Genomic DNA, 17,255 nt, shown 5'->3' on the forward strand with positions numbered 1-17,255 from the left:
ACAGTAACGACTGCGTTCTGGGTGACCTGTGCGGCCTTTATGCCTAGGCCTTTAGGACTCAAAGCCCCCCCACCGATAGACGCGACCCTGTCCCTATTGGGAGGGAAGCAGGACGCGGGGGCGGGGGCGTAGCGGGGCTTGGCCTCCGGCGCGTCACTAGGCGCAAAGGAGACAGCTGGGAGGCGGCCGGGGGAGCTGATCTGCGCTCGCCAGCCACTAGCAATTGCGGTTACAGACCTGCAGCTCCCCTCCCCTCTCCCTCCCCCTCCCCACCCAGGCCCGCCCGCCCGCGCGCCTTTCTGTCTCCTCTCTCCCTCCGTACTGGCCGGCCCGGGTCCATTTCCGGGCTCCGGGTATTTGGTATCGATCGGGCCGGGGGCGCGAGAGCAGGTGGCTGCGGAGGGGCAGCTGGGCGGCCAGCCTGGTGCGCCGGGGCGGGCCTCCCGCCGCCTTTGTCGCCCGTCCCCTCCCGGAGGCCAGCTCTGTCTTCCGGGCCCGCAAGCGCTGCGGGCTGGACTTTGCGCCGCGTCGGGCGCTGCAGCCGCTGCCGCTGTTGAGAGCCGGTCCACGCTCGGTGTAGGCGGCGGCCGGGAAGTGGGAGGCCTTGGGCAGCTCGGACACCGGGCCAACATGTCTGAAGTCAGCATCGACCAGTCCAAGCTGCCTGGAGTCAAGGAAGGTAGGGGCCGGGCTGTGGAGCGCGCGCCGGGCCCCTCCGGCTCCAGCCAGGGCTCCCTCTGGTCTGGGGCGTCGTCTCGGCGGCCCTTGGGGCTCTCACTCGGTGCCCACCTGGTGTCGGCCCGGTGGAGGCCCTGGCCGGGGAGGGAGCTGAATTCAGGCTCAACTGCGGGACCTTGGGCAAGTCACTTACGTTCGAGCCTGATTTCTGCTCTGTAAGGAGATGGGGGTAAAGAGGCACCACCTTCAGCAAGTGGTTGTGTAAAGGCTCTCAGGAATCCAATGCCCTTCATGAACGGTGTAAAGAGGAGGCACATCTTATTTCTTAACAATTAAGGCCCAGCCTAGCTGGCTTGAAGGCTGGGATTGAAGAGGGGTTGACGTTCAGTTCCCTGTGGAGCCTTTGTTTTGAAACTTGACTCTTTCCCTCCTTCTGTCTACTCTCCTAGACTCGCGTCAGGCTGGCTGACTTCCCCACCTTCCTCCAGGTTTAAAAGTTTAGCCTGGGCCCGCTCAGAGCAGGCAGGCGGATGAGAAGGTGCTATAAGCAATTTTTCAAAAAAAAGCAGTAAGCGAGGTGAGGAGCAGGGGACTCACTGTGACCTTGATTTTTACTGGCTCCCTGTCGTGATGTTGAGAAAAATCAAGATTAATTAGTACCGATCTGGCTTGGCCATTAGCAATTAACCCATTGACTTCTTATCCCTGGTCTTCATCCAGACCTAGCATTTTTTTTATTGAGGTCTTTGGGCTGGATTGCCTTAATTTCTAGTTATCTTTGACTATTATTTGGCCCTGGGAAGCAGAGAAGTCCCAGAGTGCTATCTGAGCTTGTAGAGGCTGTCTTTGTAGTGGATGTCATTTGTTTCCGCTGACTATTGTCTTCTCCTCTTGGGAATGTGGAATTGAAAATAAGAATCTTTGCTTTCTTGGAACTGTGTGTTCCATAGTCAACCTAACTTGACTCATATAGGGTCTTGTGGGTGCTCGGGCTGACCCCAGAATCTAGAGCAAACTTGACTGCTTTATGTACCGGAGTTCAAACAGTAGGAGACAGAGTCACTTGTTTTTTGTAGAATTTTTAATGGGGGCTGGGCCTGTGCTATTGTTCCTGAAGGATATTAGAGCTTAGGCCTGAGATTTTTAGCAAGTATTTTTCCACCTTTCAGTTCCCAACCTGGCTTTGGTGAAGATTCTGGCATTCCTATGTAAATATACTTTTCATAGCACTGTCAAGACTGGAGCCTGAGTGATAAGGAAAGTCAAATCTGCACTTTGAAAGTCCTAGTCTTTGAGATTGTTCTTAACTTTTCTGAGTTGAGGGGGTGTGTGTGTGTGTGTTGGATGTTGCTAAAGCAGAAGCGATCCTTGTGTAGTGTATACTGCTTCATTGGGGGTGGATGATAAGGTTGAGAATTGGTGTTCAAACACAACCTTAATATGTAAAGTATTAATCATATAGTGCTGTGATTTTACTTAGCTTCCTATATATGTCAGTGACCTGAAACAACTTGAAATTCACCTTCTCTGTATGTGTTCATATTACTCTGGTTTGTAATCAAGACATGAATGGTTTGTTCTAGTATACTCTTTCTCAAGGATTTCAGCAAATACTTTCCATCTATAAGGGCAAGAATTTTCCATTGCCAACCTCTGCAGTTGAACAGATTTGGATTGGCTTTCATTTTGCACAATATAGTGTTTAGTAGCCCAGTGTACATGATGTGGTAAAGTGGTAATTCTGTTTCATTAAGTTAGAATTAAATATTGATTTACTTTGAAGGTAGTCAGAAGTTGTTGGGAAGATCATTGTCTTTGTAAGCATCTGATTTTTCTGGTTCAAAGATCATGGAAGGAAATGACATACTGTGCTAGGAACATCCTAATAGTGGTGTGGTTTTTGATCTGGGAAGTATTTGCTTCTATTAAAGTGTATCTTTTTCTAACATAACTCTAAATATGGCCCAGTTTGAACTCCTTATCAATGTTTTTAGACCCCAATTAAAGAAAATAAACTTGGTGCCCATGATTGGGTGAAATACACACAAACACTGAGACTGTTCTCAATACTGAAATTCCAACTCAGTTTGAAAAGAAAGTTTAGTAATAATTTGCTTAATATTCTGTCTCCTGTACTAATCTTCTCAGTCTAAACCTTTGTATACAATTACAACTTGGGATCATGGGGTAGGTTGGATTAGCGATGGAGGAGAATAATGCAGTGGATGTCTGCCCCTTCCCACTGCCCTTTTCTTTAGGAGGATGTGGGGAGCCCTAGGACCTTTATTGTGAACATTTCAACAGAGGTCATGGTAGCAGCTGACATCAGGGAGAGAGGGAATATTGGAAAACTTTTTTTTTTCTAGGTTAAAACCTAACACTTGCTTACTCAGTTTTAAGACGATCAAAGATATTCATCATTCGAATAGACCTTTGAAAAAAATAACTACAGCAGTACCTTTACCTTGGGAGATCCCTCTTAAAATAGGAAACAAAAGAACATGTTTGAGTTCACATGTAGTGAAAAGAATTAAGTCTAACTAGACGTCAACACACATCATTTCTGTTTTAAAAGCATATTTGGAACATCTGCATACTTTTTGTAATGGAAATACTGTTGTCATTGTTTAGGAATAATGCTGTATTTCTTCTGAAACATTTGAGGTTGTCTGAAACAAGATTTGAAATCATTCTCAGCCTTTTTTTTTTTTAAATCAGTAGATATAACTCAAATGCATCATGCAATCTGTGAATGCTACACAAAGGTTTTCACAAATAGACAAAGGTTCCGACAATATCCTGAAAGATTTTTAGTTTAGATCAAAGCTTTTTTTTTTTTTCCCCCTAAAAAAAGAACACTTTTTCATTAGTTAACAAACTTAGATTTTTGGTCAGTTTTAGCTTCATTGCAGAATTTTCTTTCTGAAACCACAGTTCAGACTCCCCATTTTTTTTCCCTCTCTCTCCAGTCTGATTCTCATCTCTCTACTTAGTTTGAATTGTTCACCAATCCCTGTAATCCTGCCCTTTCCCCCATCTAACAAAGGTCTCCCATTGTCTTAAAGTTTTAGTCTGAGAGCCTTAACCTGTCCATCAAAGCCATTTCTAGACCCCTCTAAACTTTACTAACTCCTTTTAGTCATTAGAGTTTAGTTGTAGTCATTAGAGTTTTCCCACTTTTAGCCATTTAGCAGTTATATACCAACCCTCTCATCTTCTACCAAGGCCAACCTTTTTTCTTTCCTTTCAGCAATAAGGACTTTGATTATGTGTTATATATTCTTACTGGCCTTCAAATGGAAGGTTCTACCATCTCCAAGGTTGGTTATCTCTGTGCATGCCCGGGCATGCAGTCAAGATTAGCATCTGAAGTGGGTGCACTTGGTGGAGACATTTCTTGAAATAAAAGTATCTAGTTCTTCTGAGTGCAAATCCTTGTTCTTTAGTGAAAGATAAAAGTTAATACATTTTCAGAGCTATGCCTAGAAAGCACTGTTTTATTTTAGGTCCAGGACACACCAGTGGCATAATGGAAATTAAATTAATGGCATAAATCCAGAACTTTAAGGGGAAAGATACAAAGTTGTGTGTCTGGTGCAATAAATGAAACCAAGTAGTCCCAGAGTTTGAAAGCATATGCACACTGGACATTTAATGTGATGGCCATCTCAGAGACGTCTATTTTCTGGCTCTAGGGTAAACTCACTTTCTCTTTTCTTCAGAATTACACAGTAAGTTTTTTTGTTTTTTGGGTTTTTGTTTTTGTTACTGTTTTTTAATGGAACCCTGGGCTAGATCTTGAGTTAGGAGGTTTGTGTCATGTTTTTCTTTACCATCATGTCATCTGGATTTGGGTCTTCGAAATGGGCAGCAAATATTCAGCAGATATTTGGATGTGTGAATAAATGATGGAATGAGTAAATTATGAATACCAGAGACTTCCTGGTAGTTGAGGAATTCTATCTCTAGCATAATTATTACGTATCCCTTCTCAGAGCATAAGCTCTTAAAAGGCAAAGATAATGCCTCTTAACCATAGGCATGGTGTATCTTAGTGCTAGTATTAAATTTATGAAAATTTCTCATCTTTTTTTCTAATGTTTTTCTCATAGATGCATATTATAAATAGAATCCATATGTAGATTTGTACAACATAGAAAGTTAAAAAAAAAAGTAATTCCACACTCTTCTTTCTGGCTTTGGAAGTAATCATTATTATGAATAAAATTTTAGTAAAATTTCTTTTAAATGCTGTTTTGTGGTTTTAACTTTTTCTTGAGTAATAGCTTTAAATTTTTTTTTTTTCCTGAAGTGCAAATGCAAAGCAATATCACATAATTTGGAAGCTGGAAAGAAACATAGGTACGTATTATTTAAAAGTGTTTGTGCTGTGTGCCACCTATCACATGAGGGTGGTTTCACAATAAAAAGTGCCCTGATGCAGGGAAATGATCTTCACTGTGGTGGAGAGGCAGTTCTGTAGAGTTCAAGGAGTTGTGAAAAAAACCCCGTGAAATTCCATACTTGCACCTGAAATGCCTCTCACATATGGGGAAAAAACATCTTTCAGTTTATTGCTCTATGCAGGTGTGCAGTACCTTCTTAAATGAATCAGTGATTTTTAAAAAAGGAAATAGCTACTATTTGTAAAAGAAGATTCTTTTAATAATCTAATGAATTGAGAAATTATTATTTTTTTTATAAGTACTTAAAGGGCACCTTCTCCCATGTGGGAAACTGTGAAATTAATGGATATTTTTAAAGAGGATCTTAGAATAGAAAGCGTTAAATATCATTGATCTAGGCTAACCAGATTTTCCAGATGAAAATCTGAGAGCCAGGATGGGGCAGTGAGTTGTACCAAAGACTGAGGCTAAGTATCTAAAAATTGGTTCATTGGGGCCTAGAATAGAAAAGTTTAAAATTGAATATTCACACAGCTCTGTCTGCCCTGCTCTCTCACTTCCCACCGTCTCCCTCCCTCTGCATCTCCTCCCTTCCTCTCTCCCTTTGTTCCCATTCCCTCCTCTTTCTTTTAAATGTGTCAGATGCTTTAAAATCACCCCAGTGTGTTTCATTAATACTGTCATATATTTAAAACAGTGGAATAAAAATAATGAGTGACAAAACAGTTTCAGAAAGTTACTTTGGGGTAGTGTTTGATATGCATGTTAAGTTAATGAAGGTTTTATTTTATTTTTTAATTATAAAAGCTTTTTTTGAGGTTTTATTTTGATTCAAAAAATGAATTACTGGGTGAACTACAGGAGGTCACAGTCCTGCCTCAGTGTTTTTTCTTCCCTGGTACACTCAGCCTGAAGGGGCTGATGTTTAGAGGCTTGGAGATTTTAAGATTAAACATATTAAAGAAATAAATCTATAGGCCATGATCTTTGCTTGGTTCTTTTCAGGGACATGGGAGTTTTGATTGAGATAAATGAATTTTTGCATCAGTAACAAAAAGCAGTATGATACTACAAAACTTAAGTAAGTGCTGCTTGAAATTCCAGTTCTCTAAGTACAGGAGTGTATTTTAAAATTAACTACTCCAACCTATGGGAGGAAAAAATGAACCTTAATCACAGCTATATTTGCAATTTCAGATGTAGCCACTAGAAGGGCTACTGGATTTATGTTTTTAACTGATGGCCTATTTATAGGTGTCCTGTTCTAAAAAACTGTAAAATTAGGATACCCTAGATCTTAGATAAGACCTACAAAAGATAATTGGTTTTATATACCTTGGGAATTATCTAGACCATTTATTCCTAGATGTTTTAATTTAGAAACCAAAAAGAGTTTCTAGATAATACTTTTAAAAAGACATGACAAACACATATACTCAAAAGAACTTTTTTTTTGCCGTTGTTTCATTAACACACACACATACACACACTTTAAGATATGTAGGTCTTCATCTGATAGCTGGTAGCACACACTGACATAAAAGCATTGAAAACTGTCTAATAAACCAGAACCAGTGTAAAATCAGTGTTGCTTATATATCAGCGTTTTTAGTCAAATTAATTGAGGTGTAATTCATATATAGTAAAAATTCATCCTTCATAGTATGCAGTTCTGAATTTTGATATCTGTATAGTCTTGTAACAACCACAGCAATCAAGATATAGGGCAGTTACGTAACCTCCAAACTGCTCCACTCCTTTTCCTTGCCTTTACCAACGACTGATTTGTTTTCTGTCACTATAGTTTTGCCTTTGCAAAAAATGTCTTATAAATGAAGTCATACAGTAAGTTGCTTTTTGAATTTGGCTTCTTTCACTTAGCATAATACATCTGATACCATGTGTGTATCAGTAATTTCATTCCTTTTTATTGCTGAGTTCCACTGTATGGCTGTACCACAGTTCACTTATCCATTCACTGATTGGCCAACATTGGGTTATTTTCACTTTTGGTGGTTATGGTCTCTGCAGATATTTGCATACAGGTTTTTGTTTTTTGTTCTTTTTTAGGTGAACTTTTTTTGTTTCTCTTGGGCAAGCACCTAGGATAGGATTAATTGGTCAAACGGTGAATATATGTTTAGGTTTATAAGAAACTGCTAAAATCTTTTCCAAAGTGGCTGTATCATTTTTTGCATTCCCACAAGCAGTGTATGTGAGCTCTAGTTGTCCTGCATCCTTGTCTGCACTTTAAATTGTCAAGGTATATTTTTTAAAATTGTAGCAATTTGTATAACATTATCTCATGTGGCTTTCATTTGCATTTCTCTAATGACTAATGATTTGAGCCTCTTGTGCCTGTTTTCTGTTTTTCATATTGTTGAGGTGTGTGTTCTAAGCTTTGCTTTTTGTTTTGTGTCTTTTTAGGGCCACACTGGTGGCATATGGTTCCCAGACTAGGAGTAGAATGGGAGCTGTAGCTGCTGGCCTGCACCACAGCCACAGCAACACCAGATCCAAGCTGTGTCTGCAGCCTAACCACAGCTTATTGCAACGCCAGATCCTTAACCCACTGAGCAAGGCCAGGGATCAAACCTGCGTCCTCATGGATGCTAGTCAGATTCATTTCCGCCCAGCCACAACGGAAACTTCATGCCTTTTTTTTAAAAAAGCAGGCATTTTTATTCTTTTTATTTGAGTTTTAGGAGTTTTTTACATATTCTGAATTCTTGTCTTTTATCAGATAATATTAATTTTGCACATGTCAGTGGTCTTTAAACATTGGTGCAACATTAGAATGATATGGGGAATTTTTCTATAAACGCATTCCTAGCCTACTTGCTTTCAGCTGAATCTCTTGGAGATAGGCCAGGAATCTGTAGTTTTTAATACCTAGATTATATGCAGTGGATATTTAGAATATACTGAGAATACTGTGGCCATGCTAATTCAGGGAGTGATCCTTCCTTACTCTTAATTTCTTAAGTTTTTGCTGTGGCAACTCATTTTACTGTCAGTGTTAAAGAATGAGCAGCATTCTTTTTTTCCTTTCAGTAATTGAAATTGGTCCCTCTAAGATAGGGGTTTGCAAACTATGGCCCCTGGGCCAATCCAGCCGACCCATCCCTTGTTTTTATACAAGTGAGCTGAAGGTAGTTCTTACATTTCTTTAGTGGTTGAAAAATAAAGAGGAAGAAGAATGTTTTGTGATAGATAAAAAATGATACGAAAATCAAATTTCACTGTCTCAAGTTTTATTGGGACATAACTTTGTTCATATTTTCACATTTTGTCTGTGGCTGCCTTCCTGCTACAAAGGCTGAGACAAGTAATTGTGTGGCAGAGACTGTATAATCAGCAAAGCTTAAATTCTTTACTGTATGGTACTTTTTGGAAAATCAATAATTTCCTTGGGAACGTTTCAGTGAAACCATTTTTAAAAAACCTCCCTGTTTAATCTTTTTTGATATTTCAGTTATGGCCATGAACATCAGTTAGCAGAACTTTTCTTTAACACAGTGATGTGCTGTTGGAGACTATTGTTGGTTGAACTCATGTGATAGCATGTTTTATTTGTGTGGTGACTTTTAAAACTATAGACTTCCATCCTGATTTTTTTTTCTTGCTTTTAAGAATAAAATTTGCTTTCCTTATAAATTTCTAGGGACAGTTGATTATCAAAGTAGAAAACTTATGTAAAGGAAGAAAAATCCATATGCCAGCTCTGAGTAAGGGTCTGTGGGGCTTTTCAGAAGTGAAATACATTAGTAAACAAAGTCAGCTTTTTAAGTTTGTTTATGACTCTTAGCTTATGACTTATTACTGACTCTTTTCAAAACATGTTACCAACATTAGTGTGAATGAAATGTTATTTTGTCTTTTTGGAAACTTGTAGCAGAAGTCCCTGGGTTGATTTACAACTAAACTTTGAAGGCTTAGTGTATGATGAGCATTTCTAGTCCTGATACAGCTTCTCAATGACCAAATACTAGGGGAGTCTCCACTGGACTTTTTTGGCTTTTGTTTTTCTAATGAGTCATAAAGGCTGAGTCACTTTCCATTAATGTTACCCCAGGACTTTTTTAACTGCATGTAGTAAAAGCACGAATTACTTGCAAGGATATCTTTCCCTCCTCACTGCCTCCCCATCAACAACAAATTTTTCTGTCTGTTCACTCTAGAGGAGTCCCTATTTACTTTATGACATTCATTAATTTTTGAATAGCACTTTCCTGTTAAATATTTTAAAATACTAGCCTTTTCTTTCATATTTTGAAATTCTGCAATATAGAATTTAGGGTGGGCAAATACTTTCCAATCTTTTTTTTTTTTTTAATATCTATATGGGAAACCAGAAGTAGAAAGAAAGAAGGGACTCGATTAAGATGCATATCTTCCCATTTGCACTTCTTCAGTTGGCCTGACATCTGCCAGCAGCTATTCTGGAGAGGACTGTGCACTCTCCTTGTCTCCATTTACAAATCACTTTCTGGCTTTGCTTGCAGATGGTTCCTTATCCTGTTGGTGATTGCCGGATTCTGACTTGCTATGACTGCTTCTGTTGTTTTCCCAGTTTTCCATGGACAGACCTCATTATTTTGAATTGGGCTTTAGAGTACCTATGAAGCATTTCTTCTTTTCTCTTTGTAGTTACCGCATTAAGACTCCATAGAGCTAATCTTTTTTTTTTTTTTTTTTTTTTTTTTGGTCTTTTTAGGGCTGCACCTGCAACATATGGAAGTTCCCAGGCTAGGGGTTGAATTGAATTGGAGCTACAGCTGCCAGCCCACACCACAGCCACAGCAATGCGGGATCTGAGCCTCTGTGACCTACGCTATAGCTCCTTAACCCACTGAACAGGGCCAGGGATCAAACCCACATCCTGATGGATTCTAGTTGGGTTCATTACTGCTGAGCCACAAAGGAAACTCCCATAGAGCTGATATTTGAAAGATCGTTTTGTCTATGTGTGTATGTTGGAGGGGACAAGCTGGAGGTTTAGAAAATGGTTAAGGAGCTATTGATAGACTCTAGGTTACCATGTTTTCAACAGCCCTGAATTCTAACAACATGGTTGTAATAGGACCTCCCTCCTGCCCAGCTCAAACTCCCCTGAAAACTAGGATGTCTACTGAGGCTTAAAGGCAGGGCTGTGAAATAATTTATATGCCAAACCTGGACACTTGATCAGTAAAGAGGGTGATTCTAATAATTTTACCAGAGTAGGTATATACTGGTGACCACACAACTGAAAGAGACATTGCTGAAATGCCAGAGGCAATTGGATGTAAGACTGAGTGAGGTCCTTGTTAAAAAAAAAAAAAATCTGGGTAAATAATGTGAAGTTTTCATTGCCACTTAAAACCTGAAGGGCACCTGTCACCCATAGACTGTTTTGAGGCTCTTAATGTGTTTTCTACTTCATAATTGATTACTAAGTGAAACATGAAATCTGCCCTATAGAATGTAGCAGGAATAATTAGGGTTCATTTAGCTATTCACATGTGGGTTTTCCAAAATTTTGCTTTTATTTATTTAGCTTTCTTTTTGTTTCCTATTTATTGATTCTTTCAATATATTGCCCCCAAATGTGGGGAATGGATGTTGAAAACATTTGTGCAATTGAAGGGAGGTTAGAAATGCACATATTTCTGATTTCTACTTACTTGGCAGCACGTAATATAATATCATTTTCTTTTTCAACTTAAATAGAGTAGGAGGCTACCATTTTACTCTGTACATTTCTGTTATGTATCTTTTCAGCAGTTAAAGTTCTCCTAGAATTATTTTGCAGTATTTGCCCTAGTTTACTGATACACTAAATAATTTGTCTAGATTAAAATCAAGCTTGTGTAAAATTTAACTAAAGCAGACTAACTTCTTTGTAAAAGAAAGTACTTTCAACCTAGACTTGTTAAGACTTGGTTTCACAGCTCATCTGTACCACTCATTTATGTAAGAACTCAGAGAAAACACTCAATATTTCTAAGCTTCAGTTTTCTTACTATTATTGTTTATTGGGGATAATATTTACTATTCTTAATAACAGATGGGCTTTCAGTGACAGTTAATTGAAGAAATGGCTATGAAAATATTTTGTAAAATGCAGTTTTATACATTAAATCTCAATGATAGTACTGTTTAAGCTGTCCTGTAACATTCCTGCTTTTCCTTTATCCAGACCATTGTTCCTTTGAGCTGTGGGCCTCTGCATGGTATTTCCTTTTATACTATCCAAACATAATCTATCTCTACCAGCCTCATCCTCTCAACACCTCCCAGGCCCAACTCAAACACTAATTCTTTGTTAAGTCTACTCTGCTCTTTCCTGTCTATCTCCTTAACCTCCTTTTGAGGTACTTAACCTCCTTAAGCAACGTGTCTCATTCCTCTATTGGTCTGCTAGCTCTCCATCCAGATGAGACTGGTAGCTGATTGATCGCAGTATTTCTGGGGGATCCTTACACTTGTCAGACTAGTGACAGCTTGTCTTCAGTGGGCAGACTGACCTGAGCCAACTAAACTATTGACACTAGAATAAGAGCCATGATCATTTGCATGAATTCACTGCAGTAGGCATGCAGGACTAGGAGCAAGTCCCTTTTACTTGTTATTGCATGAATTTTCCCCATCTATCAGATTTCTGTAGGAGGCTAACTGGTGTTAAGGTTAACTCAAGGTCTAAACACATAGTAGGCTCCTTTGAAGGCAGTGATCGTACCTGTTTTTGGATTGATTTTATTTATGTAAGACCCTGTTAATGTGTGTACATTTTCCAGGAATGTAATATGGTGTCATTTTGTTGCTGTTACTAGAGGGTCCAATTAGTTTCTTAAATGGTACTGGGTTCTATTCAGAATTCTTATGTTTATACCATTTTCTCCTTTAGATTTATTTTTAGATAAAGAGGTGAAAGTTCTTATAAAGTTTTTACTGCACATGTCATATATAACATGTAGGTGTTAAGGTCTTGATCATAAAGGGAGACAGTTGTGAAGAATATGAAAGTTGTGGGTTGGAGACTAAAACGATGAATGTACAGATTACAGACTTGGAATGGTTTATGATCAAGAGAGGGTGGGAAAGCATGAGCAAAAGAGCTCAAGAGGTTTTGCTTTGGGGGTGGATGTGTTTAATTCATACTTTTCTAAATGTGGCATACTGTTTAGTCTCAGCTTCATATGGTATATTAGAAGTTAACACTGTTTTAAAAACATGCAGTGCTACAAAAAATAAATTTATACTTCTAAGTAGATATTATAGCGGCTTTTTAAAATCATCAAAATGACTTTGAATTCTTAAAAAAACAAGTGAGGCAACTGAATCCTCTAGAGCAGAAAAATATATGGACAGCTTGTCTTCCTGTTCACAGATGCAGGCTGCCCCTGATTTTCTTTCACTTCCTCTGCAGCGGAGTTACATGATAACCAAATATACTGGAGAATATACTGAAGCCAGTTTCAGTGACAGTACATTGAGAAGCCCAAGGCATTTAGAGCACATTCTGATTGAACCTACATTTGGTGCTCAAGAAGACTCCTGAATGTGGAGGATGTTTGCTTTCCCCCCACTGTAGTCTGATCATCTTACCCTAGGTCCACCCTTTAGTAAATGGCATAGTTCACAGTTGTGTTCATTGGACAGTGAATGAAAAACATGGTCTCATTTACCTTGATACTAAAGGCTCTGTGAGAACTGCTAGTTGAGGCAGGGTAAGTCTACCTTTTTATAAAGCACTAGATTGAATTTTAAGATTCAAGATTTATTGGTGGTTAAAGCTATCTATACAGATGGATAAAAGCAGTTGTTTGCCGCTTTATATGATACAAATAGTAAAATAGCAGTGATGAAGAAAGCAGTATTTGGTGCAGGAGAGAGCACTGTAGTCATCATGTATGGGTAGTCTTTCATGTGGGCGGTGATACACACATTTTAGATGGTGTGCTTATATTCAGGAGACAAATGTATATCACTTATACTGAACCATCTGCATCTCATACAACCCTGTATCTAAGTTGGATGAATTGTTAAAGATAATTTGGACTGTTCCCTTATGGGTCAGGACATTGAGGTTCTGATTTGGAAAGTGACTTGTCAAAGATCACCTCATGAGTTGCTGATAGAGCCAGAACTAAAATTCTGACAGTTATCTGGCATGAAGAACTGGGCTGTTTGTACTTCAGCTTGTTTGTTCCTTATATGCTGCAATAAAGCCATTATATTTCTATAAATTGGGCAGGAGATACCTACATTTCTTCTAGTAAGGTACCGAAATACCATTTGGATTTGGCAGAAAGCTTTTACTAGAGCAATTTAAGGAACAGAAGTTAGGAAAACCTATCTAGTTTTAGGTATGCAGTATTTTAAATTTACGTCTTAATATGTTGTTTAGACTTGACTGGCTCTACTTCCACTCAACAGCCTACCCTCCTACCATTCTTTCTGATGATACTTTGATGATTCTTCTATTTAAGTAAACTATAATTACATGACTTTCACATAGAAATCTATTTTCCTTTCCAATCCTGGATGTTCAACTGAAAAAAGTTTCGAATATTGGAGCTTATTAAACACTCTAGGCATATTGATTTCCTTTTAACTTAGGCCCACAATGTGTACACATAGGAAGCAAATTCTCCCTCAGTTGATCATATGAGGTTAGAAAGAGCTATTGAAACATAGTAAACAGTTGATTATATTGTAATTCCTTGTCAGGAAACATTTCCATACATTCAGAAGAGGAAGCAGTGATTACTTATTCTGTTATAGATTGTATACTAGAAAAGTGGTAGATCTATGTTAACCAGCAACTTAATGGGATCTGACTAAAAGAAATCCTTAATTGGGAGTTCCCATCATGGCTTAGAAACATACCCAACTGGTATCCATGAGGACACTTGTTCGATCTCTGGCCTCACTCCTTGGGTTAAGGATTGCCATGAGCTGTGGTGTAGTTTACATATGCGGCTTGGATCTGGTGTTGCTGTGGCTGTAGCATAGGCTGGCAGTTATAGCTATGATTTAACCCCTAGCCTGGGAATGTCCATGTGCCAAGGGTGTAGCCCTAAAAAAGCCAAAAAAAAAAAAAAAAATCCGTAATAGAGAATAACTAATCATATGAATTCATTAACTGTGATGACGCCGGTAATAATAGATTTATTATTACATTTGTTAAATGTTCTCTTACTGAATGACAGACATATTTTGAGGCTCAAAGAGATCAGATAACTTGCCTAAGGTCTTTTAGCCAGTCAGAAAGCAGTATTTGAATCCTGATCTGTGTGGCTCCAAAGTTGTTTTTTCTTTGCTGAAATACATTAGGCAAAATCCAGTTCACAACCATGCTGTCATTTTATATACTGTTTAGTTTGGTATTATTGAAGAAATCTCAGCTTCCTTCTTATTGGAGTTTATTACTAAACTTCAGCTTTTGCTTCTCTCTTCCCATAGCACTAGCTGAATTTCTAGCTTGCTTTGGGAATACAGAACCATCAATAGTTCACATATAACTTAAATACCGCTAAGGTGAACACAAATTTCTTTCTCAAAAAAAAAATATGAATAAACTATACTATCCCCTCTGATGAACTACATAGAACGCCGTAGTGATTGACAGAATCCCTTCTTAAAATCTGTCATCTGCTCAAGAAGTTTGTGGGTGTGCTTTGAAACATAGACTAGCTTCTTCCAATTTGCTCTTGGGTCATCACTTTTCCCTATATAACTATTTCTAGGAGAGGAAGAAATCTGATTTTAATGTAAGCCTGCTTGTAGTATGATTAGGAAGATAAATGTCCTCATCTGGGAAGGTGTTCCCCTAGAGTATAAAAACTGAGTTGACTCTAGTCATGTAGCCATGATGTCTTTTAGAAAGACACATATCTAGTCAGTAAACATGACCAATTATTGACCATACAGCAGCATATCAGAGTAGAATTCCAGAAGTCTCAGGTCCTTTTGCTTTACCTCCAGATTTATGTAATCCAAGATTATTGGAAATTTGTGTAGAGTTCGGACAAATAATTACCAAAGTGGAACTATGAGTTTTGCAGTTTACTTTATGGGAACAAGATTCTATGAGAATATTTTGACCATACCTTCTTATTACATGAACGCCTTTTTTTTCCTCCCATTTTTGGCCTTTCTGTGGTGTATGGAGTTCCCAGGGCCGGGATCGGATCCGAGCCACAGTTGAGACCTAAGCTGCAGCTGCAATGCCAGATTCTTAACCCACTGTGCCAGGCCAGGGACCGAACCAACAACCCAGGGCTCCCAAGATGCCACTGATCCCATTACCATTGCACAACAGCAGGAACTCCCCATGACCACTCCCCCCACAGGTTTGTTTTTTTTTGTTTGTTTGTTTGTCTCTTTAGGGCCTCACCCGTGGCATATGGAGGTTCCCAGCCTAAGGGTCAAATCAGAGCTGTAGCTGCCAGCCTGTGCCACAGCCACAGCAACGCTGGATCTGAGTCATGTCTGCAACCTATACTGTAGCTTGCTGCAAAGCCCCATCTTTAACTCCCCTGAGCGAGGCCAGGGATCGAACCCATGTCTTCATGGATGTTTAACCTCTGAGCCATGACGGGACCTCCCCATGACCACTTTTTGAAGTTTTTGTTTGTTTGTTTTTAGTATTATTCTCAGTTGTTTGGAAATGAAATGATTTACTAGTCCAAATAGGAAAGAAAGGCTAGTAGCTAGAGTATCCACTTGCAGAAGAGAAGTTGAAGGTGGAGATATCTGACTCAAAGATAAATGGAACTTGCCGTAGCTAGTACTTAAGGAAACTCTGTTGTTGTATGAAGCCAATAAACCAATGGTTTGCCTTCCCTTGGTGTAAACTTGTACTTAAGTTGGGTTGGATGTGATCTTTTGGGTTTTAATGGGCATGACTGGGTTTATCCTAAAGAGGTTTAAGGAGATGGGTGGCTTTTCTTTCTAGGCTAAGGCAAACAGAGAAACCAGATCATTTATGGGCTGCCAAACCATTTGAGGGCTTAAGTGCCAGGAAAAGTGCCATTCAAATAGAGGAATGGAAGGTTGGAGTTTCTTTAGGGATACATGGAACCAAAATAAGATAAATTCTTACTCTCTGAGTATTCTTGGTGGAAAATTACTTTGAAAAAATTGCCTGCTACTTCTTACCCTTTTAAGGATCCCTGTGGTTATCAGCAGTCTGTTGTTTTCTGCATGGAAGGTTTATCTCCATCAGAATAATTTATGAGGACTTTTTTTTTAAATGCAAATTTCCTGCAGTGTTTAAGTACTTAACAGTGGTTATTATTATTCTCATATTACAAATAAGCAAACACAAGTGATATTAATTTGTTCAAGGTTACTCATCTAGTGAGTGTTAGAGCCAGGATTAGAATCTAAGTAAGAGCACTCTTGGTTACACTGTACTGCATCTTGTATGCAAAGTTTTCACTGATTATCTCATGTTACCAGCACTCTGTGAAGTGCATTATAGAAAACACTGTTCAAGAGTTTCTTATTTTTCTAAGTGTAATTTTGACAGTCGTCTTTTAATGTTTAATTTTGAAATTTTATAAATTGATTTAAAAAATGAACTGAATCAAGGAGTTCCTATTGTGGCCCAACATGTTAAGACTCTGACTAGTATCCGTGAGGAAGGGAGTTAAATCCTTGGCCTCACTCAGCAGGTTAACAGTGTTGCTGCAAGCTGTAGGTCGCAGATGTGGCTCGGCAGATTCGACTCTAGCCAAGGAATTTCTGTATGCTGTAGGTGCAGCCCTAAAAATAATATATAAAAATTAAAAGATCAGCTGAATCATTTTAAAGACATGTACTTCCTTTTTAATCATTTTTATGGTAGGAGTAATTACTCATTTAGCTGCTGTGTAAATTTATGTATTCCTGAATTTTTCTGAAGTGGAACACCCCTGTAAAATGTAATTGTTCTTTAAAGAAGGCACCAAAGACAGTAAATTTAGGAGAATGCTTCTCTGATTATGATCAATTTAATTTTCCAGGTCAATTGAAATTCACAAATGCATACATTTGCTCATCAGTGTCCAGAATTCTTCAGTACTAGAGATCTGGTAGGTTTATTCAGTAGCAGTTTTATTTCACAGAATCAGATTCCTTAAACGACGATGAATTAACAGTTTACTTTCCTTTCCAAGAGAATATTTGTTTGCTTTGTTT

At 38.8% G+C, this 17,255-nt stretch overlaps 1 protein-coding gene across 5 annotated transcripts in view; it reads left to right on the top strand.

Annotated features, from left to right (window-relative positions):
* The first annotated feature begins 359 nt into the window (after window positions 1-359).
* The window catches only part of CCDC50 (coiled-coil domain containing 50), a 72,722-nt gene continuing 55,826 nt past the window's right edge, over window positions 360-17,255 (top strand). For 3 of the 5 annotated variants that reach the window (XM_084990717.1, XM_013982294.3, XM_003132590.7), the window contains exon 1: window positions 360-679. In XM_084990717.1, coding sequence (XP_084846843.1) covers window positions 631-679 — 49 coding nt within the window. In that variant the 5' untranslated portion in view covers window positions 360-630. Of the gene's footprint in view, window positions 680-17,085; window positions 17,150-17,255 lie in introns of those variants that run through there. The other 2 variants (XM_084990718.1, XM_084990719.1) reach the window with 1 other exon arrangement.

This window comes from Sus scrofa, chromosome 13 (genome assembly GCF_054392235.1).
Source record: "Sus scrofa isolate SSC_HxYL_T2T_F1_AM1 chromosome 13, Sscrofa_HxYL_maternal_Yorkshire_Landrace_v2.0, whole genome shotgun sequence".
Lineage (NCBI taxonomy): Eukaryota > Metazoa > Chordata > Mammalia > Artiodactyla > Suidae > Sus > Sus scrofa.